The sequence below is a fragment of the Mesoplodon mirus genome (genome assembly GCF_964341445.2).
Source record: "Mesoplodon mirus genome assembly, chromosome: 6".
NCBI classification, from domain to species: Eukaryota; Metazoa; Chordata; class Mammalia; order Artiodactyla; family Ziphiidae; genus Mesoplodon; species Mesoplodon mirus.
The window spans coordinates 136,579,231-136,603,960 of record NC_138982.1 but is presented as its reverse complement, the minus strand read 5'-3'; the positions used below and the strand labels follow the sequence as shown (position 1 = coordinate 136,603,960).

At 48.0% G+C, this 24,730-nt stretch overlaps 2 protein-coding genes across 4 annotated transcripts; one reads left to right on the top strand and one right to left on the bottom strand.

Annotated features, from left to right (window-relative positions):
• The first annotated feature begins 1,185 nt into the window (after positions 1–1,185).
• LOC309807023 (uncharacterized protein C21orf140 homolog) lies at positions 1,186–3,872 on the top strand. The gene has a single exon (XM_082626201.1). The coding sequence runs from the start codon at positions 2,639–2,641 to the stop codon at positions 3,392–3,394; it is 756 nt and encodes a 251-aa protein (XP_082482327.1). The 5' UTR covers positions 1,186–2,638; the 3' UTR covers positions 3,395–3,872.
• Positions 3,873–3,885: 13 nt separating this feature from the next.
• Positions 3,886–23,398, bottom strand: SMIM11 (small integral membrane protein 11). Of its 3 annotated transcripts, none has more exons than XM_082626204.1 (4): positions 20,442–20,517; positions 19,701–19,803; positions 15,269–15,446; positions 3,886–11,085 (listed from the first exon to the last, which is right to left on the bottom strand). In XM_082626204.1, exons 2-3 carry the CDS (start codon positions 19,710–19,712, stop codon positions 15,282–15,284), a joined length of 177 nt encoding a protein of 58 aa, XP_082482330.1. In that variant the 5' UTR covers positions 19,713–19,803; positions 20,442–20,517; the 3' UTR covers positions 3,886–11,085; positions 15,269–15,281. The 3 variants fall into 3 exon arrangements, with proteins under 3 accessions (XP_082482330.1, XP_082482329.1, XP_082482328.1); XM_082626203.1 differs by lacking the exons at positions 3,886–11,085; positions 20,442–20,517 and adding exons at positions 12,999–13,177; positions 23,333–23,398; XM_082626202.1 differs by lacking the exon at positions 3,886–11,085 and adding an exon at positions 12,999–13,177.
• Positions 23,399–24,730: the final 1,332 nt, after the last annotated feature.

Sequence of the window (24,730 nt, the reverse complement as noted above, 5' to 3'; positions counted from 1 at the left end):
ATCCGTTACCCAGGCAGTGGAGAAGAAAGAAGTACAGAAGTGTTTTCTAGAAAAGCAGAAAGTGGTGACCCTTAGGGCCAAGGGAGAAGGTTGTGACTGGGAAGGGGTGTGGGGTGTGAGGCTTCTGGGAAAGCAAGGTGAGTCCTGGGAGGTACTTAAAAGGTGTTGCCTTATAAGTCATCAAGGAGACGTATACCTCCTGCCTCCTGGTGGTCCTTCTGCCACCCTGCACACTCTCCAAAGTGGGACGTGACCCAGGTGAAGCTTTGTTCTTTCTCCCAAGCCCTTAGTATCTCCCAACAGCACCTGAAGTCAAGAAGGGGAAAGCCACAAGGCATAGCATCAGGGGAAGGAGTGAAGGGAAGGGTTCTCTGAGTTTCTCTGGCCGCCCATGGTGCAATGCTTTGCTTGAGTCCAGACCCCACCCACTTTGCTGCCTGGAAGGCTACTTCTTGGTCCTGCCCGGATGCAGGCTTGGCCTCTCCCTGGGCCAGTGAGGGTGGATGCTTGTGGTCTTTGTTGCCTTCCTTTCTGTCAGGTTGGACAAGATGTCCCAAGCTCATCTTGCACATATCCTTCCCCAGACCTACAATCAAAGGACCCCTGATTCCTTCAGTAGGAAATAATATTGAGAGACCATAATCTGGAGGGTAGGAGTATACATTGCTACTGAGTTTGTTTGTTTGTTTTGGTTTCTGACATGATAAGCAGTGAGGTTCATTAGTTTCCATTTTCTTGCATATTTTAGAGATCATTGTTTTAGTTTTCTTTTTTTACTCGTTTTTTTTTTAAATGTGAAATGTTTACATTTTCTAGTCAAAACTATAAAACAAGATACATTCAGAAAAGATTTCTCCCTTTTTTCCCTCCCTCCTTTTCTATCCCTTCCCCTATAGGTAAGCATTTTTAATTAGTGTTAGGTTTATTCTTCTATTGTTTATATTTGAAAATGCAAGCAAGTATGTATATTCTTTATCATTTATACACACACATATATTTACACAAAGGTAACATTATACATTTTCTTCTACACTTCTGAGCATGTTTCTCATATCCATACATAACTGAAGATTGGACGAGAGAGAAGCAAAGAATTGTTGTCTTGGAATTGACTTCATTGTATTATATGTTTTCACATCACTCCAGGCCACAGGGTCCTGTGGGAGAGGAGGCAGAAAGGGGTGTCTGAACAGGGGGGCGGGCTCTAGGACCACCATTACCACTTCAACCAAGCAGCCACACTTCTACATATTTAGCATCCATATCAAATTTGGTCTGAAAATGGTTCCTGCCACCAGAAGAAAAATTCTAAGAGAAAATGGCCACAATTATCAACCCAAACCCACTGATTCTAGCCTCTGAGAAAGTTGCTTGGAGAGCACAGGCTTCATGTTAACTTTACTATGCTAGGTTAGTCTTACTGTCTGGCATTGCCTAAACTTGAGTCCCAAGAAAACTTTGTGGGAAGAAAATCTTCATCCATTCAACAGTAGAGAAAAGGACCCAATAAATCAGTTTGTCCACATCTTCGTTTGAGGGAACCCATTATTCACATTTATGAAAGATCTTTAAGGAGACAAGAAAATACAAAAGAAATTAAAGAGGCTGCTAGAGTTTGAAGTAAACTGTCATTTTGCCTTGAGTATATAAAATTAAAGTCCTTTGTAGACGGGGTATTGAATTAGCGCAAGAATTGGCAGCCCCAGTAAAAGACAGGTATGCAGGCTGACTTTCTTTCGCTGTTTGCCATACCTTTTCTGCCACCTGGAAAAACCACTCTTGATTGTGAAAGTGGACAGGCATCAGGCACAAAGTCCATGTGTACACAGACATAAACCATATATGTGTCTAGGCCTCACCGGACACATCATGACTGTATGCCTGGGGCCTGGCACAATGCCTGGTGTATAGTAGGTGCTCAGAATGGTTGAATGAACAAATATATTACACTCCATCCTCATGACCTAATTGGAAATGAGTCAGGAACTTGGCTCATCACTGTTAAAAGGTTGCTTTAGGGGCTGAATTGTGTCTCCCTCAAATCTCATGTTGAAGCCCTGACCCCCAGGACCTCAGAATGTGACTATATTTGGAGATGGGGTCTCTAAAGAGGTGACTAAGGTAAAATGAGGTCATATGGGTGGCCCTTAATCCCACAGGACTGGAGTCCTTATAAGGAGAGAATAGGACAGAGACACGTGGGACACAGAGGAAAGGCCAAATAAGGACATAGGGGGACGGTGGCCATCTGCAAGCCGAGGAGAAAGGTCTCAGGTGAAACCAGACCTGCTGACACCTTGATCTTGGGCTTCTAGCCTCCGGACCTGTGAAAACATAAATTTCTGCTGTTTTGTTACGGCAGCCTTAGCAAACTAATACAATTGCCAATCTCTCCCCAGACCTACTGCAGTTGCAATGTCAAAGTAACATCTTGGATGGCTTGCCATTCCCATTCCCACGTCATATAAGCCAGAAGGGAATTGTTCTGACTGTGTGTTTCATGATGCTTCGAAATCTAAAGTGTATCTATGGGACCAGCTCAGCGGTAACAAAGCCCTTTATGAGGTCATCATCCCACTCTTGCCAGATCTCTGCAGGTGGAGACACTCAAGCTTTGAAAAACACTTGAAGAGCTACCATGCCTCACTTTGCAAAACCTCTTTTAAGAAACATTATTATCAGAAATCTATTCAATAGCATGAAGGGGAAGCAATGTCTCCAGTATTTGAAAACCCTGAGAACACTGCAATATGATGGGTTTACAACTGTATATTTTGGGGAAACTGATATCCCTGAGAGTCTTGTAACAGGGGAAGATTTTAGTGATGGCTATTTCATGCCAACTCCAACTTGGTGTATTGTGCACGCCGGTGGTAGTCAAGGATGGATGCCTTGGAAATATCGGATGTTCCTAAGGGATGAGTTATGCATCAAACAAGTAGACAGCCTCTTCTCTGAGTTCTGTGATGTGGCAAAGAAGACCTATGGGCAGTGCACCATTGTGGTCAAAGAGAGAAGGCGGCAGGATGAGATGAAGCCAAAGGAAGACAAAGAATCCGAGGCCCAGGCCCATGTCCCATCAGTCAGTAACTTAACAAACATCACATGTTGTCCTGAGGTGGCCAAGTCCTATGGCCATAAACTACTCTCTCTGCCTTCCTCTTACAGTTATCTGAACCCTCTAGACTCAGCCTGGTCTTCTCTGAAATGGTTTATCATCAATAACAGAAAGGAGTTTTGTTTGCAGTCCACTGATGGTGTCTATTCCTACCAGTATATACTCTTCAGTGATTTAATTAGCAACGGGATTGAAAGGATAAACCCAAGCAAATGGAGAACACTAACTAACAAAGTACAAAGATGGGAAAACTACTATCTTGGTAAATTTTCTTAAGTGCGATTCCTCTAACAAACAGCAGGGCTGTGCTGTGGGCATGATCTTTACCAATTCTGTTGGGTTTGATTCTGGACCACTGCAGCCAAAGATACTCCAACAATGACCTCACAGGGATGCTGTGAGGACTGCTTCCTAAGGGCATTGGCAAAGTGCTTATGGTTTGCTGAAGGTTTCATTAAATCTTGTTGGTAAATGAGTGATCTTGACTTTCATCTGGTTAAGGCCACTCTGAGGGCTATTATGTCAGTGAGAGGATGAGAGTTAACCGAGCCCAAAGGAGCTTGGAAGTGAGCAGAGATGAACAGAGTTAAAAGTTGTGTGAGGAAAAAAAGAGAACCAAGAGTGTGCTCACAAAAAAATTGAAATTCACTAGTGTGCCTACCGGTTTCAGTCCACCAAAATAATCCCCAGGGAGCCGGCTTGCCATCAACAGATGTGGTCCAGATGGTGGCTGAACAGGCTGTTTCCCTTCCATTGCTTGAAAACAAGGAGGCAGAGGGTGAGCAAGGGACATCCAAGGAAGTGAAACCCCATCCAGATCCTCCAGGCAAGTTGATGGTCCCCATAAGGAACCTGGAAAGCTATGACAGTGATTGGTTCAAGTTGGACTTGGTGGGTGAACAGGTGATGTAAACAGGAGGGTCTACAGAACCCATTTATTCAATCCGTCTCCCATTCCAACTCCAAGAATCCCAACAGGAGGTCATTAACCTGTCATGCAGTTGCATCTCGGGGCCCTGGTTGCTGAGCCACCTGTGGCTGGTACAACAGCACCCTCAAGTCTGGGGCTGCTGCTAATGGTGGCTGTAAGGATTTGTGGTGGTATTTTTCACTTTTATTAAAAAAAAAAGCCCTGCCTCCTATTAAACATATCACAAAATTCACACTTGTCTATGTATGTTCAGGCAGTAATTTTATAATAGAAGTAATTATTCTGGGGTATGTCAAAAACAATGTCTGAAAATTGCTACCAACTCTCAACAGACTTGCCTATATATCAGATGGTGAGGCCAGGTTCCCGGTAGCCAAGCAAAGAAAAATCAGATTCTTTGCTTGTCTTCTGCCCTAATTCCTTCCTGAAACTCCCTGGATTATTTAGAAACACTTCGTCAGAAAACAGATGTTCAGTGCTTTTCAGCAACTAAGCGGTGGACTTCTGCAGCATCCTATTATTATGCATTTTATCTGCAGATGAATCACACTCACCACCTCCAACCACTGGGAACCAGACACTCTCAGCTGCACCTCCCACTTTACAGCCGACTGTGCAGTATGAGTTTCTTGTGGCTCTGTGACAACTACCACACACTTGGTGTATTAAACCAACAAAAACTTATCCTCCCCCAGTCCTGGAGGCCTGAAGTCTGAAATCAGTTCCGCTAAGCCAAAATCAAGGTGTCAGTAGGGCCACGCTCCCTCCACAGGCTCTAAGGGAGAATCCATTCCTGGCCTCTTGTGGCTTCTGGGTGGCTGCCCGCCTTCCTTGCCTTGTGGCCACATCACTCCAATTTCTGCTTCTGTGGCCACATTACTTTCTCCTCTTCTGTGTCAAATCTCCCTCTGCCTCCCTCGTATAAGGACATGTGTGACTGCATTTAGGTCCCATCCAGATAATCCAGAATCATCTCACCATCTCAAAATCCTTAATTTAATCACACATGCAAAGATTATTTTTCCATATAGGGTAACATTCACAGGTTCCAGAGATTCAGACCTGGATACATTTAGGAACCGTTATTCAGCTGAGCACAGGTTCTAAAGAAGGTTTTCTTCTGCCAGCTGAAATACTGCATTTCCCACTGGCAGTTACCCCTGATGAAATGGCTCTCACTGTGTGGTACTTTTATTTTTAAACCTTTTATTTATTTTATGAAAATTTTTTATTTTTATATTTTGGCCATGCTTTGCGGCATGCAGGACCTTAGTTCCCCAACCAGGGATCAAACCTGCACCCCCTGCTGTGAAAGCGGGGAGTCTTAACCACTGGACCGCCTGGGAAGTCCACTATGTGGTACTTTTGTGTGGTTTTTTTCACTACCTGTTTCATGTATGTTTTAGAATTTATGTTCCTTAGGGGTAAGTAGTAGGACTCAGACCTCCTTGGTGACTTCAGTGTCAGTAGCCTGGGCTGGGGATGTGAGTACGTTTTGCCCTTACATCGCATTTATCTCACACCTGTCCAGAGTTCTGTAGTGACAAGCACTAACAGCTATACACGCTTAACGCACTTAATCCTCACAACAGTCTGCGATGTAGGAACTACCATTGTCTCCATTTCTCAGAAGGGTAAACGGAGGCACAGAGAGATACGTAACTCTTCCGCTCCAGTGCGGAAGAGCTGAGGTTCAAATCCAGAGTTCCCAGGAAGAACTGTTATTCACACATCCTCTCTACTAACGAGCAGCTCAGTTCATCCTCAAAACAACCTCTCAGGTAGGTTCTATCACTTTCCCATTTTACAGATGAGGAGACTGAGACACTCAGGCCAGTCAGATCCTAAGCCCATGTGCCCAGCTGCCACACTTGGCTTGGTTATTGAAACATGGTGTAAGGCTTGCCTCTGACATCAGACAATCATCTAGCAAAGTGACTGCCTCCAACTGGACACAACAAAATATGCTTCAGCACAATATTGAGCTAGAGGCAGGTACTTTTTAAAGACACACTATTTTGCAGTGAGAAAAAAAATGGGAGGTTCTTGGGTTATCAGATGAACAAGATAGACCAACAGGAGCTATTTTTCTTGGAAAACCAAGACGATCTAATAAAACGAGTTAGGACTGTATTCCTTCGAGGCCTTGTTCAATCATTAGAAAGCAAGTAGGGGAAAAGAGAACATTGGTATAACCAGAGATCAAAGGGCCACGGGTAATGTGCAATTGAGTTACATAACATTGTACTCGTAATTAAGAAATGCTGCTTTATGCCAAGCATGGAAACTTCCAGGAGAAAATAATGGAAAGTACACGGGGTTTTGGGAATCGGATGGATCTCGTTAGAATCAGAAGTTTCCAGCTTGTTAACTATGAGACTTTGGACAAGTTACTTCCCTGAGGCTCAATGAACTCATTCATAAACTAGAGTTGAGGGCTTTAAACGCTTAGCACACACCAAGCCGCTACATCATGACCAGCCCCGACTCAGTGCTCAATAAACTGGAGCTCCTGTTATTGCAGTGCAGGCTGGGCTTCCAGCAAGCGCATCCACAGTTACATCTACTGTAGCTGACCTCATTTCCTTTTCACTCTTTGTGGCAAATTCTTGCGGCTTTTTATCACTGGGTTGTAATCAGAGTAGACACATCTTAAGATGTGTCTTTTGATCAAAGGAAATTCTTTTCTCTGGAATTGCTTTTAAGACCGTCTGAGATAGGTTAGGGAATTAAGGATAAGAGGTCTCTTCTGGTGGTGTGGACAGTGAGGATGGTGAGTACAGCCTGGAACCTTTTGGGGAGCAGCACTTGTATGAAATAAACAGTGGGTGACAAGGTCCAGCAGCCCTGTGGGTGTGGACACATCCTCTGGAAGACCCTTTGTGATGTCGGTGGCACTGAGTCCTTCGGAGAGGTTGGCTGAGGGAACATCTCATCCACTTTGGTCCTCATCAGGACCAACAACCACATGCCCACTCCCTTCCTGTGGGCCAGGCTCCCCCTGAGGAGGTGGGGCATTGGAAAATGCGCTGCCCTGGAAAGAGCCCAGAGGGAAATAGGCAAATGGAGCTGAATGCCCACTGGCTCAGGCCTTGACCACTCAAGGAAGGTCCAGGCTCAACTGAGTTGATCGAGCTGCACCTGGCCAATCAGGGGACCGAGTTGGCCCCCCATCCCCGCAGGTGGTACACACTCCTTCCATTTGTAATCATTTTACATGTACAGAACATTTTTATATACTTGACCTCATTCAGTTTAGACACCCACCCTGTACATAGGCAGGGCAGTGATCGTTAAGCTCATTTTACAAATGAAGACAAAGTCGCGTGGTAACTGACTCACCTGGAGGGATGCCCACCTGTAGTGACAGGAGGGTCAGGACTAGAATCCACGTCTTCCTATCAGGAAGTCCTCACACCCCTCTCTAGCTGGCTCTATGGGTCAGTTAGGATTAGGTCAGGCTCTGAGTAGTGGAGACCTAACCACAGAGATTTAAACAAAATAGAAGGTACCCTCCCATCCCCCACCAAAACAAGAAATGCTAAGGTGGCAGTTCAGGGCTAATACGATGGATCCACGATCATAAAGAACTCAGGGTCTTATCTTTTTCCTCTACTGTCCTAGACTTGGTTCCATCCTCAAAGTCACCTCATAGCCCAAAATGGCTGCTGAAAAAGCCATTGCATTATCATTCCAGGTAGCAGAGAAGGAGACAAGGAGGAAGAAGCACTCATCCCTTTTCTTTTAAGGGGCTTTCCAGGAAGTCTCACACTTAAATCTTCCACTTAAACCTTCCACTTAAATCTCATTGGCCAGACTTAGTCGCAAGGGAAGCTGGGAAAAGTAGTCTTTATTCTGGGTGGTGATGTGGCCAGCTGAAAATCCCTGCTTCCCGTCCTTTGGGTGTTACCACTCATCCACTCACCAAATATTCGAGCACCTTCTATGTGTCTGTCACGTGTGGCCCGGACAGGGGCCCAAAGAAAGTAAGCTCGGGCCCTGGAGGCAGTCAGGTTGGTGGTGTGGAGTACCTCTCGGTCAGTGAGATTTTGGAGGTGTGGGGAGTGAGGGCTCAGAGTCCAGGGCCTGGCTGGGGAGTCAGGGGCAGAGCGGCAGGAAGAGGTGAAACTGGAGCCGAGGCCAGAGGAAGAGCAGGGACTTCATCACAGTTGGTAGAGGGGGAAGGGGACGGCCAGCCCAGGAAGAAGGTCAAGTGTGCCCAGCCTACCCACTTCCCAGGGCACGGGGTATGTGAGTGCACGTGTGTGCATGTGCATGCAAGTGTGCATGTGGCGGGCAGGGAGCAGTGCGAGTGGAATGAAAGGAAGAATGCAAGTGTGGAAGGGACAGGATGGAAAAGGAAAACAACGTGTTGTATGAGAAGGAGTTTGGGCTATTCTAGAAGGAAAGGAAAGACACTGAAGGGTGCTGAGCAGGACGATGGGTTAGGGTTTTCAGGTTAGGGTGGGGAAGCATAAGTTTTCCCACCAAGGAGTCCAGCTCCTGGTTAAAAACCCATGCGTGGTTTTCCAGGCCCGACCGCAGGCAGTTACAAAGGTGTCACCCAGCAAGGCTCACGGGGGCAAAAGCCACCCTCCCCACAGCAGATTTGGTGACAGCCAGGGCCCTGCAGTCTCTGAAGGGAGCTATAGTCCACAACTCAGGTCCCTGACCTGGAGGGAGAGGGGAGAGGGGACTGCAGACCCCAGGCCCTCGGGCTCTGCCCACTGCACCCAGCATCCCTTCCGCGCTCAGAGCAGAAGGACTTGCCTCAAGCTAAAGGGGAAACCGAGGCCTTTACCCAGCACAGCTTCCCTGGGTATCTCCTCGCCCTGCATTTACTGGGGCCTTCAGTGCCCGGCCCCTAGATGCCACCCACCTCCAGCCGGGCCAGGTTTCCTTCCCTTTTCCTCTCGCATCTCCTTCAGCCTGTGATCATGCTCAAGCTTACTCCTGGAAAAACCTTTCCCTCAACCCTGCCTTCCCCTAAGGCTACCAATGTCTCTGTCCCCACCTTTGAGGTGCACAGCAGGCGGCAAAGTTGGGAGAACTTCTTTGACAATTTTTAAATAATCAGCTCGCCGTGAAGTCCCTCCAAATTTAATTCAATGGGGCTAATTGTGAATCTTTGAAAAGTACAATCAGTATATTAGAGAGTGTCCAAAACATCTGGAAACTCAAGGGAAATATTGAGCCAATTATTTGAAAGCTAACCAGTTATTTGTAATTAACATATTGCTCAGACAAAAATGTTTCCTGACTTTGCAGACCACACACACACACACACACACACCCTTGAAATTAGGATGCAAACGGCACTGTTTCTATTTCCTCAAACCCTCCCCACTTCCCACAGCCTGGCCTCTGTCCTTATGGTGTGGTCTTGAAGACTTGATTACCCACGACTTGGAAGAACAAGAACGCCTGCCCACCTGCCCTGTCCTTGCACGGAAGTGAAAAGTACAGGCCCAGAGCTGAACTGCGAGGTCCACATCCTGTCTCTGCCTCTTGCCAGCTGGGGAACCTTAGACAGAGAGGTTAACCTCTCTGTGCCTCGGCTTCCTTATTGTGAGACAGGGACGGTGACACACGTTGGGGGTAATAGATGTAAAGCAGGAGGAAGAGTTAAGGGCTAAACAAGGATTCGCAGCTACGTTCTCTCCCCTGCTCCCCAGCCTACTGGCTCCAGATGTTCCTTCCCAGCCGGGCTTCTGGCTCATCACCCTCTGCCCATCGTTTAAGGCTCCAAAGGAGATTCAAGGACCACCTCATCGGCATCCCCTTGGGGTTTTCAAATTTGTTCACAGATTCCTGGTCTCTCCCGCATGGCTTTTGATGCCGTGGGTCTGGAGCCCAGCCCAGGAATCTGCACTTTAAACAGCCTCTCGTGTGCACTCACATTTAAGAACCCAGCCTCAATCCTCTTTTCCCTCCAGACTCCCCATCACCCGTGGCTTCCCTCCGACAAGGACGAGACCTGTAGCATCTCAGCACAGCCGGGGATCTCAAGTCAGCTGAGTCGCAGTACTGCGCATGCGCAGGCCCGGCCCCTGCAGGAGGCTGGGAAGGCAGCGTCCAGGCAGGTGTGCTTCCCTGAGATGAGAATTTGGAGACAGACGGGCAAGAGGTGACCTTTTTTCAAACACCCCGGATTTTTTGTTTGAAATATTCAGTTCCTGAAATATATTATGTACGTCTCTGCCTCGTTAAGCAAAGTATATAAAGACAGTTTCACCTTTCCTTAATGACTAGAATCATCATCATGAACAAGTCATGATGGGTGGCGTTCCTGGTGTGGGCTTGGCGATCGTACAGATGAGTTCTCAGGCCTGGTGTGCTGCTCAAAGACCGTCTCTCTTGCTCTGAGGTATTTCTGCTGCCAACAGCCTTTCTTCATATCTGATTCTAGTATGTTGTAAGCTCAAAAACCAAAAACGTGTTAGGAACCCGTCTAACAAGATGAAATATGATCTGTGTGAGGGATCCTGGGGCTCTCTTGTGCGTGGAAGACATAGATTCCAGTTTACGTTCTTTGAAACATCTTTCAGCTGCCCAGGGACGGTGGTCTTATGGAATCGTTCTCAGTTATGGTCCCCAGAGAGGCTGGGTAGGTGCAGTCAGATGGGGTCCTGGGTGTGGGCTTTACCAATCACTCCATCCACCCACGTGTTCAGGCATCCAACCACTTATTTAAAGTCAAGCTACAAATCTACTGACTTCATGTACACAGGGTTGGAATAGTATCGATAACTCCAACTACAGTAAGTCCCCTACATACAAACCTTCAAGTTTCAAACTTTCAAAGATGCAAACATGCATCTGGTTCCAGCAAGGAAGCAGAACCTGTGCCATCAACGTCAGGCGTGACTGAAACTGCAGCTTGCCCTCCGTCTCCTGTTGCTGACGACCGTTCAGCTCTAACGTCTCCCACCTCCTCTCCCTCCTCCAGTCAGTAGCTCTTCTTGCCTGTTCACTCGATGCCAGCCCCTGGATGCCAGCTGTTGTACTGTACTGCTGTACTCTTCAAGGTACTGTACTGTATGATTAAAAATGTTTTCGTGTTTTTTATGTATTATTTGCGCGAAAAGTATTATAAACCTATTACAGTACAGTACTATAGAGCCGATTGGGTTAGTTGGGCACCTAGGCTAACTTTGTTGGACGTACACACAAAATTGAACTTTCGAACGCACTCTCAGAACAGAACTCGTTCATATGTAGGGGACTTACTATAGTGATTATCTCCCCCTAGTGGAAGAAGAGAGTATCAGAAAGGTTAACTTAAACCCCAAAACTCCATTCGCAGAAAACCTCTGGGCGCGGTCGATGGTTTATTCCTATCCTTAGATGATCTGCTACAGAATTTTCCAAGAAGACGGCCAGATGTTCCACCAATTCCAAAACTGAGTTCTAAATCCCAAAGCCTAGAAACACACCTGTGTTTAAAATAAACCTGAGCATCTACTAGGTGGGCATAGAGTCTCCGTGAAAAGCCAAGGCCACTCTCATCTCATCTCTCTCTCATCCCCTGCCCTTGAATTTATGAGGCACACAGGTGTAAGTACATACGAGGAAAGGGTGCCCAGAGGTAGTGGGTGTGATGCCAGGTGTGCTGGGAGCCCATTATGCCCTCATCCTGCAGAGCGGTGAGGAAGCAGAGGCCGAGGCCCTAGCGCAGGAGCCTAGGGCAGGGTGGGTGGGTCACCCGCCAGGATGCAGAGTCCGCCCTGACAAAGGCAGGAGGCTAGGCCATGGCCCAGGGTCAGCTCAGGGAAGCGAGGGTGCCAGGCTGCAGAGATCGCAGGGCATCTCACCTCTGCTCTGGTCATCTGTTCCTGTTGCACGAGACCCAGGCCACAGCGAGGCTCCCAGGCAAAGGCCAGAGCAGCATCCTGCAGGGAGGCTGAGGTGCGAGCATGAGGGAAAGTCCCCTTCTATTTTGGGATTTGTAGCTTGTAGAGTCAATGTCTCCCGTATTTAAAACTTTGATTCTGTGTAAACTCTGTTTTCTAAATTGTGATTAGGAGCAGCCAGCAATCACAGTAAAACTTAAGAAAAATATAATTCCCTTTATTCCTCATGCTTAAAATTCCAAGTTCTGCCAACCTGGGCCAGGATGGCGTGGGGCCGGGCTGAGGTAGGGGAAGTATCTACTAACATGCCCTCGTGCAGATTTTCCACGTGGCTGCCTGCAACGAGACCAAACATTCCACCATACTTGTGGCTTTGGTTACCATTGCCTCATTCCCCATCCTCTGTGGTATCTTGAGAGAAGTGAAAAAACAGGAGCCTTTTTATAGAGACCTCAATCGGTTAGGGGCTGAGTCAAAAGACTTATGGACCCCACTCCTCTCAAATCTTACAGTCTGCTGGGCACGTCCCGCCCTCCATCTCATATCAGCAAATCGGAACAAGCAAACTGGTGGGGAGAGAACAAAGCACGCCTGGGATCCTCTTTCCTCCTCACAAACAAGCAATTCCTCCTAGACTTGGTACCCACCGGGGCAGGAGGGTCTCAACCCGTACCCCTCCCTGCAAGGACCTCACGGGTCAGCAGAGGCACGATGCTCCTGGAGCAGCGAACAGCCCCTCCCCCCAACAATGAAAACACAAGAAAGAGCCGCAGTGCTCGGAGGAGAGAAGACGAGGAAAGGAGCGTAGGCACTGGGGCAGCAGGTTAGAGGGCCGGAGGGGTGGGTGAGGGAGAGCAGGCTGATGCGACAGCTACGGCCCCCCGTCGTCTGCGGAGGTGCACCTGTGATCTGGTACCCACGGCTAGGAGGTGCTGGAAATGCAAAATTCCCTCCTCTCACTACACAGAGGGTTGTGTGTGTGTGTGTGTGTGTGTGTGAGAGAGAGAGAGAGAGGGAGAGAGAGGGAGAGGGAGGGAGGGAGAAGGAGAGAGAGACATACACATACTTTGGCTTATTCCAAAGACCAGAGACACCCTTTTTACAAAGTTATTTTATTTTAGTAAACAAAATACTGGTTCTTTTAAAAGCACAGAAAAATTCACATCATTTTAAGTTAGACTATAGGCTGGGAGTTTATCTTCTGACATACCATTCAATAATTAAATCTTTCATCTCAGCCGGAGTCCACTCAAGCTGACATTTAAATTACAAAATCTAGAAAGGAAGACCAAAGGGAGAAGTATGAAATGTCTCACAGAGTAAGAGGGATTGTTTTACTTGTTCAGCATTAACCTTTATGTTCAGCCATTTACACTTAAACAGAAACCACCGAAGCTTATCTATTAAGGAACGAAGTTTTAGCATCACAATTTCCTTTCGTCTAAAAATCCCTTTTGTTTAAAACAAGGCTCCAGGCCAAGCTTTGATAAGCTGCCAGCCTAGGACGGGGAAACGGACCGCCCTGGTCAGTTCTAGGCTCAGCTGGACAAGCCATCCATCCCTACTTCACTGACGGGCCTCTACTGAAGTCTGTGGGAAGGAGGAAGCGTTTATGACCTCACGCCTCATCTTTTCTTTCTCTTTGCGGTTAACACACAAAATGATGACTCTATGGATTAGAAATCCCATCAACGTTTCAATGGAAACTGCCTTCCCTCACCTGTTTCAATTCTGAAGTGCTCCCTCTTTCCCCACTCTAGTGCCTACTCATGAATTTCAGTCAATAAAACATCTTTTTTTTTAAAAAAAAGGCACGATTTCATAACAATAACTTCTTCGGCCTGGCAGCGTATCCAGCTCACTAAGGACCAGTGAGAGGATGGTCTCCTCCCCTGGGGTGAGGAACGGGAGCTGAGCGCTTCCCGCAGCTCCCTCCCTGAATTCGGCATTCAGGACCAGGACACCGTGCAACCGGGAGTGACACACTGGGGTTGACCTTCCGACCTGGGTTCAGTTCTGGTTCTGCCCTGCACCATGTACGGTGGGGGCCATTTTTCAATCTGAATGGACCACACGGGGCCGTCAGGAGTGGTCAGTAACATCGCTGTATGTGAAATGCTCAGCAAAATGCTAGCCCAGAACAATCATTCAACACGTTATTACGATTATCACTCATAAGGATGCTTTTTAGCCTCAACAAGTCTACGAGTATTGTAAGGGAATTCACGTCTACAGAAGCCTGTCTCAGAGTGGACAGAGGTTTTGGAGGTCACCAACCCAGTGGTTCCTACAGTGACCTGTTGCTGAGAAGACAGCATAAGAATCACCTAAAACGTTTTCAGAAGAACAGATGCCAGACGCAACCACAGGCAGAATGGAATCTCTCTGAGGCTGGACCCTGGGAATCTGCATTTTAACAAGCACCCCAGGCAAATCCTGATCATTAGCCAAGTTTGGAAACCACTGACCTAGAATTCCCTGCTACCATATTTGAATCCTCTAATTTTTAGAGAAAAGCATAGAACTCAACCTGAGAAGTGATGAAACTGGATGAGCACAACAGAATTTAGGAAACTGCTAATTGTCCTAAGTTCGATCTGTAAGGGGGTGTTTAATAACTTCCTGGTGCCTTAACTCAACAAACACATTCTGGGCACCCCCTGTGCTCTGGGACAGGCACTGGGCTACAACAATGAGGAAGACTTTGTGCCCAGTGAGGCGGTCATTGGAAAGGCCCTCTGGCCAGGGGACCGACCAGCAAAGGCCAAGGGGCATGAACGTCTATCGTGGTCAAGGAATGGCCTGCAGGAGCCTAGAGAGAGGCAGCAAAGGGGGCAAACGTGACCGGGGTGAGGATACACTGGGAAGGGATTTATATGCCATACCTAGGAGGCATTATCCTGAGGTTAGCAGGGCTTCTTAATCTTAGGTACAGGCAGGGGTCTTAAATGACCTGTGACCCCACTTCCTCCCCACCCCCGTCTGCAATTTTATGTACAATTTAGGTGTTTCTAGCATGTGAGCTTCTGCAGGGAGAAGGTCCACAACTGCCATGATATTCTCAAGAGTCCTGGGGCCCAAATCCTGTTAAGCACCATTGCTCCCAATGAGAGGGAACCAGTGCAGGCTGAGAGCAGAGGCGTGGACTAATCACACGTGCCCTGCGGCTCACGAGCAGACGGGGCTTGAAGGTCAGGACCTGCACCCCGCACCTTATACACCGCTGTTCTACCTCCCGTGACAGGTGGGGCTCCGCGCTCACCCACAGCCTTCAGATCGAGGGATCCAGAATCCTCTGAACTATCACATGCAAGGACTGGCCCGCCCTAACCCACTGTGCAGTCTGCATTTGCAAAGTCCCAGTACCTTTGATTTCCCTTTAGTTATCCTTCTTCTCTGACTGCTTCTTCTTTTCAGCTTCCAGTTTTTGCTGTTTTGCTTCCAATTTTTTCCTTTGGTATACTTTGGCTCCGGCAAATGCCAGGCAGAGAATTAATGTTTTCGCTGCCAAGATATACAGCAGCAGGGGCACGTGTTCGAGAACCTTAAAGAGGAAAGAAACTATCCTAGATGATCGATAATTGGTAAGGAAGGTTTCTTTCATGTTCCTTCATTCAACACACATTTCCTGTGCACCTGTTACGCACCAGGCACTACACTAGATGCTAGAGCTTCACTGATGTAGGACAGATGAGGTCCCTGTCCCCGGGTCACTGACAGTCTAGTTTCAGGTGCCCTTCATCACTCCCTTGTTGCTGGCTTCGCAGAGAGGCCCACCAGTGGCCGGCGGATGTCATAACTCTGTTCCCTTACAACCTGACCCTGCACGCTGCCGACCACCTGGCCCCCTGCGTCTGACGCAGCAGCTCGGTCCGGTGCGAGAAGCCGGAGCCAGGCGATCGGTCCCAGCCCAGCTGTGCCGCTGACTGACCCACTGACAGACCGTGCGACCTGGGTCCGTCACTCGACTTTCCTGAGCTTCTGCTGCTTCACCTGCAAAGGGAGGTTGGACCAAAACTTCTTCTGAATTCGCCACCCTTAGAGGATGCTACGATTTTCTCTTGGTTCCAGCTACTCATGAGCACTGGTATTTGAAGATAAAATAAATATATAAATAAAACACAATGAAACTTAAAACATTAAAACTTAGCTACTTGTTTACTGTTCCTACAATTTCCTGTCGGAGGCAAGTTTTAACCCATTGGCTAGAATGAAGGCTGGGGAGTAACTAGGGGTTGGAATTACTCACTTTTTGCACCAGCAGGCTTTATTATGAAATTCTGTATATCACAGGTATCTCAAGGCAAATACTATACCAGTTTTGTAAACATGATTAGTATGACCTGAGTGATCATTATGAGCTTTCTGTGTGATTAAAAATTCCTTCCCAAATAAAGTGAAAAGGTATGCCTTCGTTGAGAGATCATAATGCTAGAGGACTAGGTAGGATTCAGTCCAATGAAACGATTAGGTTAAATGCCAAACATCGCTTACTATATGCAGCACCAGTATAATGAGACTCTGCGATGGACAGTGCATTGGTCCCTCCCTCCAACGGTTTCACTAAAGCTCATCTGAAACTAGTTAGTGAAACCTTTAGCTGAGAACAGTAGGCTCGCAGACGTGGAGGGCTAACAGAACATTCCAGCCCCTACGCCAGCTGTCTTTCCACTGATTCTTGATTTTAATATAGTGGAATTAATGAAATCAACTAATTATGTCCCAAGAACACTCTGAGTAACCAGATAATGGTTTTCAACCACAAAATCATTTTAAGGTAAAGAATAAGCACAACTTATGCACTTCAGAACGCTCACTCTGGCAACAGTATAAAAGACTAAAAAGGTTACAAGAGTGAAACCTTTTATCCTGACGAGTAGAAGCAGCTTAGAATCCTGATTTGGTGTCCAGGTCCTTCCTGCCTCAGACCTATGGCTAATCTCCCCAACCTCCCCCCAGTTACCCTCTAACTCTTCTACTTTCTTGAAGGCTCACATTTTAGGGATGAGGACTGGCTCTATGTTTAGAAGCCAGCTAAGAAAGAAAAGATTGCTAAATTGTACCTCCCTGGAGGCAAAGATCACCAGTTTGGAGATATAAACTTCTTTTTACGTCCACCAGGACTTTCCAGGCTAACCGAACCCTGGCTTACTCTGGCAAAAGTTAGCCTCTTCCAATTCTCTCAGTTCTCTATGGATGAGCCTCTGGAGTCCTGTTATAACCGAACCTCCATCACAGCCCATGGTTCCCGTGACCTAAACCCAAAACTTAGCTGTGGCAGTTACAGGAATGTACATCATTGCAACCAGAAGTTAGAAACCCACTGAAATGGAAACACATCAACAAATGGACCCAGGTAAGTGGTTTCAGTATTTACGTTCTTTTTAAAGGCTGTGGAGAGAAGGTGACAAGAGGTGGAAGTTTTGGGACTAAGAAAGGGCCGGGCAGAGGCAGTGGGGGTCAAGGACACCACAAGGGCTAAAGCGAAAGGTTTCAGGGCCCCTGTTCCTGCAACGCTCTTGGACGGTTTTGCTAAATCTTCAGTCGTGTTCCATCTCCTCCTCTGACTTCCTTCTAACAAACCCCTCACGTTAACTCCCCAAACCTGCAAATCTTCAAGGAAGTAAATGAGTAAAATATAGTTGGGTGGATTAGATCTATAACAATTTTTTAAACAAAATCCCAATACCTGTGTCATGAGAATGACTGACTTTTTAAACACACTCTGTTGCTAAGGTACTAATACACAGGTAGGGCTGACTGTCGCTGATGGCCACAGGCCGACTGAGCTAGAAAGGGAAGCACAGGATTCACCGGGGGCTCACCGCAATCAGGGCAGGAGAGGCCATTCCTTTCTGACACTACATGGAAGGGCGCCCCCCTTTAAACATGAAGCTGCTCCCTGGCAGCCCTGGAGCTGTGTGTCTGCCCCAAGCTGGGAAGGTACGGGCAGATTTTGCTGCTGACACAGGAAAGGACTCCTTTTGTGACGAGCAGGATGGGCCTGGGTGGTCAAGTGGGTCGACGTCACTCCACAATTAGAAAGAAAACTTTCTCTGCGTAGTGCCTCACCGGTACACATCAGAATCGCCTGGGAACTCGCTAAGCCCAGGCCTACGCAATCAGAAACTCTGGGCGTGGGGCCACATCCGTATTTTAACTAGTCCTCAAGGTGGTCGTGCTACACACTGCGGCCTCGCAGCACCAAGCACACGGTCTGACCCTCGCTGGCTGACGTGGCCTCTGGTACCAGCTACCGCCTGTCGTCAGGCTCTGCAGAGGCTAAAAAGCCTTCCCTACATCTCACCCCACACTGCTCTCTGCTTCCCCTACCCCACACTCTCTTACTGCCTTGTCTTGCCTTCCCAGCCTTTCTACTGGCAGCGCTGGAACCCCAACACAGGCGAAACAAACGCTCCCGCATCTCCAAGCCCTGCACAGAATGCTCACTCCGCCTGCTGAATCTCAACCAGGCTCAGTCCCCAGAGCCCCCCCGCAGGGCCCCCCAAGCCCCATGGAGCTGGGGAAGGAGGGGGGTCTGTCCTCTCCCGCCTCCCTGATCCTGCTTCCAGACCCTTCCACTTCTTGCGATGAAAGCCAGTGGCTGTTCTGAACAAGGAAATGCTTATGATCATTGCAAAAATACATGCAATGAGATGCTAAGTTTGAAAATACACACATTACACATATATGTGGAAAAAGCACGGGAAGAAAATTGTTAACAGTAGCCATCTCTGGACAGTGAGACGATACATGATTTTGATTTGATTTGATACTTCTCAAAGCATCTATTTTCGTGACTGCTCTCTCAGCCAACCTCCAGCCTACCCCACTCCATCTCCTTCCCGGAGGTAACGTGACACTCCCCTCTCTAAGACGTGCTGACTATGCCCACAGCCCTCTGAATGCTCGCGGCTAACAGGGAACTCTTTGCTTGCCCTTGAACTTCTGCTCCCACCAACTGCATCTAAGGTTTTACAGGGGTCAGTTGTGTTTATTCTGCAGCCAGTTTACTCAAGTAGCACTTGATGTTATAATAGATAATTTATTTAAACACGAGACTCATGAACTATGACTATGTAAAGGAAAGTCTGCTTCCATGAAAACTAAGTTGCACGCTTTGAAAGACTCAATTTGAACTGGAAAAAAATGATACTGTTGGCAACACAGATGTAAAAGATTAGGGAAGAAGAGCATAAAAATCAGGAAAGGGGGCTTCCCTGGTGGCGCAGTGGTTGAGAGTCCGCCTGCCGATGCAGGGGACACGGGTTCGCGCCCCAGTTCGGGAAGATCCCACATGCCGCGGAGCGGCTGGGCCCGTGAGCCATGGCCGCTGAGCCTGCGCGTCCGGAGCCTGTGCTCCGCAACAGGAGAGGCCACAACAGCGAGAGGCCCGCGTACCGCAAAAAAAAAAAAAAAAAAAAAAAATCAGGAGAGATTCTGTATGCAGATTGCTTCATCAGATCCTTACTCATCCACTTTACAAAAACCAAAGTGTGAAATTATAGGTGACACTTCAAAGGCATGGTTTTTGAAAGAAAAGTGAGGCAGATCTGAGGGCAGTCGATGTCCTCTCAAAGAAAAGGCCTAGCCTTCCTCCAAAAGTCTGGCGAATAAATGTACATTTATCTGTTTTCATTTAAAATATTACATATTATTAGGATTCCTGCTTTAATCTACTTTTTTTCCTTCTTTTCTTTCTTCTTAATCAACCCATCCCTACAGAACTATTATTCTGAATTTTTACCATCAGGAGAAAGAAAAACCCCAAGCCATAAGTGTTTAATGGTATTCTTACCTTCCAGTTCATGCTGGGCCAACTGGGAGCTCCCTCCTGGTCAGTGGGGGCCACTCCACTCAGGCAAGTTGGAGAGGGGGCTGGAGCGGCAGGTCTCACTGTCCTGGTGGGGAAGAGAAGCAGGTCAGCTTGGGCTTTCTAGCGCAGACCACCTTAGGGAGACTTCTCTTGGATGGAGAGAAGGCCCATGAACAAAGACGGCAAGCTCTGCAGAGAGGAGGGTAAGCGTCCCCAACAAGGTGACCAGAGCCTGCTGGAAAGCAGAAGGCCTGGGTGAGGGTCGAGACAGCCTTGCCTCTTGCTGGGCAGAAAGATGTCCTTGGCTGCACTTCACTGGGGAAGGGAGCACAGCCAAGCACAGCCAAGTGGCGGCACTGCTCCTGAGGGGACGTACGCTCCCATTCCATTCATCTGTAGACACAAGAGCCCAGGTCCAGAATCTGTTCTTCCACCCACCCCCTGCCTTGAACGAGAGCTGGTCTGTGGATGAGTGTCATTTTATTTCTCAGGTCGTCTGAGTGTTAATTCAGGTAATCTTGGTTTTTTTAAGTATCTGGAGGGAAGGGAATAAGTGATGGGGGAAAACAATATCCTAAGAAAGCCATTCAAACCTAGAATTCCCTCTAAAACATGAGGGAGACCTAGGGGAAGGTGAGGCAGGAAGTGACAAAGCAGGGACACGGCTAGAGCACAGGATTTGCTCTGAGGCCTCCTACGTCACTATTTTTAGAATACACATACCCCAAGAGTCAGAAGACTTGAGCTCTGGATGAAGAGCCTACATACTCTGGTAAGTGACTTCCCTCCGGGGGCCTCGTCCCATCTGCAAATGAAGATGGGGGTGTCAAGTAGATGGGCTCTGGGGCCCCTACTTTTTTTGCAGTTCGGCGACCTTGAGCATAATAGTCAGAGCTTCGCTTCATTGTGCCCGGCTGTGCTGAAGTGCACTACATGCGTTAACTCAGCTCGTCTTCACACCAGCCCCAGGAGGTGCAGTTTACCGTCTACACTTTGGAGATGAGGAAACAAAGTTTCTGTGACACGTCCAGAGTCACGGTGGGGACTGAGATTCGAACTCATCCAGTGCGGCCCCAGAGTCTTATCCTAATGCAGACAGAGAGCTTTGCAGTAAAAAAATCATGGGGATGCTTCTCTTTAAATGTACTTACAATTAGAATCAAGAAAGCAGAAAATTTCACAGGCCTTTAGAATGGGGCTAATGAGATGAACTTCAGGGAAGATGGTTTTTAAAACTTTCACTTACAAAAACATGTAAATAGAAAAAGTTCAGACCTCATTTACTCAAGGTCATAGTATCTTGAAAACAAGCTGGCAGTTGGCACAAGATAGCCAAGTTTTCCCCGTGACTTTTTCAAAGTCAGATAAGCTACCAACAGGAATTTACACCATAAATCTGTTTAAATGCGATGACCATGGTTGAAGGTGCTTATTACCTTCACGTATATATGGCCTATTTGTCTTTAAGTAGCAGCAGATTCTGCCCTGCACTGGAGAAATATGTTCCTACCAGGTTATAACCCGTTGCTGGAATTTTCACTTTGAATAATCTCTAATCATCTCAGGAATCAGCCATGTTGTAAATTAAAATGTTTAAGGCTGTGCAAATTTTATTTTTACAACTCCTGCTTTTATTGAGTTGCCTGCAGATATAAGTAGACAGGTTTGGCTGTTCCCCACACATTTTCTGAGCCCAAATTACATACTCAGTGAATTGAACTTGGTAAGATATTAATTCCCAAGGTCAAGGACCACGAATAGGTTCAAAAAGGTTACGGGGGAAATAAAAAGAATGCCCGGTGGTCTGGCCCTCTGGTAAACATGTACCATGTTTACTAGCGGTGTGACCTTGTACGAGTCACTGGACCTGTCTAAGCCTCAGCTCCCTTGTCTGTAAATTCTCCTTCAAAGATTGAATCATCTAAGCGCCATGTTCAGCACATGAAAAGCACTGAACAAATTATCAACCATAACTGTTACGATAAATACCTCTTTCCACTAATGGACATGTCAAGCTGCAGAACATAAGCAAGTGGCATCCAGGGCAAAGTGAGATAGCAGGGTCTGGTATAAAGAACCACCACTGGGCAAGCAGGAGAACTGGAGATCTGGACTCTATTCTTGGTGGCACCAATAGCAAGGCATGTGACCTGGGGCAAGCCATTAGCCTCTCTAAACCAAAGTGTTATCATTTTAAAAACCAGAATCCAAAGAACAACGCTGCAACACTGAAATGCCTAAGTCACCACTCTCTTTGATATCACAGAATCTGACTAAAAATATACTGGCAGCTGCCTCAACATCATATCTAGAGTGATACAATTCAATCTCTTTAGGAAAGAGTCATATTTAAAGTCCATCTGCAAAGCAGTGGAAGGAGTGCATTGAGGGCGGGAGATGAGAGGGCAAATCAATCAAACTCATCCCCACCCACTGCCTCCAAATGATAACTTTTCTCCATCTCCCTTAAATTACAGGCTCCAACTCAGCTAATTTTGTAGCACCCTGCAGGACTTCAGCAAATGAGAACAACTGAGAAAGCTAAAAATATCATCAGGCTATTTGCTCTGCTGCCATATGTACACCTGATGCAATATTAGAACCAGGAGGCAGCTGGCATCTGAGGGCTGAACTGCAAAAGCCAACAAGACGGGGACAATTTTGAGAGGCATAAAATCTGTGAAGTGCAGGAAGTTTTAAGCTTCCCCTGGAACTATCCACCGTCTTAGCTTAAAACCCCAAAATAATAATGGCTTAGGAAGAAATAGTTCTCTTTCCTTCACTGCAAAAATATCCTGATTTCTCCTTTGCCAGATTCCTCCTAAAAAATAGAAGAGCCAGTGGCTTATTTTGATTAGGCCAATTACAGCAATATGGACAATGTGTAGTCCACAATTTTCTTCTTGGCACACCTAACACACCCAAGGGTCGGTCTGTCTCTGGGTGTCTCATTCCAGCCACTCATTAGGCTGTGTCCTTAGTTTGAATTGTCCGAAGCCGTTCTCATTCCCCGTCTCTACCGTTTTCACCCCAACCCTTCACCCAGTCATCTGAAGTAGAGGTAGGTGCGGGGAGGAGAGGGTTCCACTTGAACCTTGGGTATCACTTGGTCGACCTCTGAGCCCCACGCCCGGGTCGGCCGGGGTTCCCAGGGCGACGGGCTGAGCCTCGGCTCCTCCGTAGCCGGAGGGCCGGGCCAGGGTCCGCTACAGCCGCGATACCTGGGGGCAACGCCTGCCCCGCTCAGACCAGAGGATGAGGACCAAGGGCGACCACTGCTCCCCTCCCCCCCCATTCTACAGAACATTCCAGGGCATTCGCTCGCCCCCAAATCTCTGGGTCCCCCCCGCCTCGGCCTGCGTGCCAGCCTCAACACGCCGCCCCCGGCGCCGGATCCGCCGATTTCGCGGCGCCTGGACAACCTAGCCAGGCAGGACGCTCTGCGGGGGTGGGGGGACATGACCGCTGTCAACCCCGCGGTCCCCGGGGGCCCGCTGGAGAGCGTCCTGCAGAGAAAGTGCAAAAGCTGGGCGGGTCGCCGAACTCCACAGCGCCCCCAAAGAGCTGCCGGGTCTCGGGTCAGGATTCGGCAGACACGGACGCCATCAACTTACAACTCCAGGCCACGGAGGATTCAGCTCGCCGCCGGCATACGAACCACGACTCCCACAATGCCGCGGGGAAACTACATGTCCCAAAATGCACCGCTCCGCGCGCCGGCGCAGTGGGCTCCGGCCGCCTCGGAGCGTGCGCCGCGCTCGCGCCGGCGCAGTGGGCCCGGGCCGCGTGGGTGGGTGCGCCGCTCGTCGCGCATGCGTTTTGGGCCGGATGGCCTTCGTGGTGCCGTGACGTGGGTCACCGGGCGGAATCGGCCTAGCCCCGGGCAGGTTCTCGTTGTGAGGTTACCTGAGCTGGAAGATGGCGGTCGGGGAGCGGGCGTCGCGGGGTCTCTTGCCGCTCAGCCGTCTCGCATCCCTGGACGCTTCTCGCTGTGTGCGACTGAGGGCACGTGACTCCCCAGAAGTTTCCAAATTTAGCGTTCATGTTCTCTGCCAAAAATGCTTGTAGTTTCCCTTGGGATAGCAGTAGGGTGCCCGGTACTAGGTTCCCAGATTCCTTCATTCAACAAGCGCGTAGAAAACGGGAGCGGAGTTTGACTCCACTCAGTCCCTGACGCACGGGAGGGCGCAGACTGGACACCCTCCCCCCGCAATTCAAGGATAACGAGAGGGAGATTCACAGACTTCTTACTACGTGCTTGGCCCTCCATTTTTTGGTTGAGGAAACTGAAGCAAGGGGAGATGATGTGGCCGGCGCAAGACAACGTGTGAATTCGAGTGGCAAAAGCTAGATTTGAACCCGGGCAGTCTAACTCCGAATCCCATTGGGACATCTTGGTTGTAGTGAAGAACGAAATGTTAGGGTGTACAAAGGAAAGGACAAACTGGAGGATTGGGGAGAGGGGGGTTAGTTCTGTCAACAAGTGAAGTTTTCCTGGAGAAAGTAACAAAAATAGCTTTGTTCTAAGCACTTTGCGGCAATTTTCTATTTGAAGTCTCCTAACAAGCCTATAAAGGACATAACATGACCATAACCACTTCACAGCTGAGGAAATGGAGGCACAAACTGATTAAATTGTCCAGGGTTTTAAAACCAGCAAGCGCCAGAGCTGGGGTCTGAATCTGGGTAATCTGGAGCTAGACTCTCTCAGGGCAGCCACTACCATAGGTTCCTTTTCAAATCGCTTCTGATCTATGCTGTAAGAAGTAAATGGGGCTCAGGTCATTTGGAGCCAGTAGACCAAGCAGAAGGAACTCTAAAAGCAAACGGGGTGGAAAAGAAAACTAGCAAGTTGTTTGAACTGGAATTTTCAGTTGCCAGGTTGAAAGTGGCAAGCCTGGGTTTGGTGGAAATTGATGCTGGAGTGACAGACGGGGGCAGGTGGTAGCAACTGTATACCCAGAATGCTCGTAAACATTGGGCATTTCTCCCATTCCCCAAAAGTAAAGTTG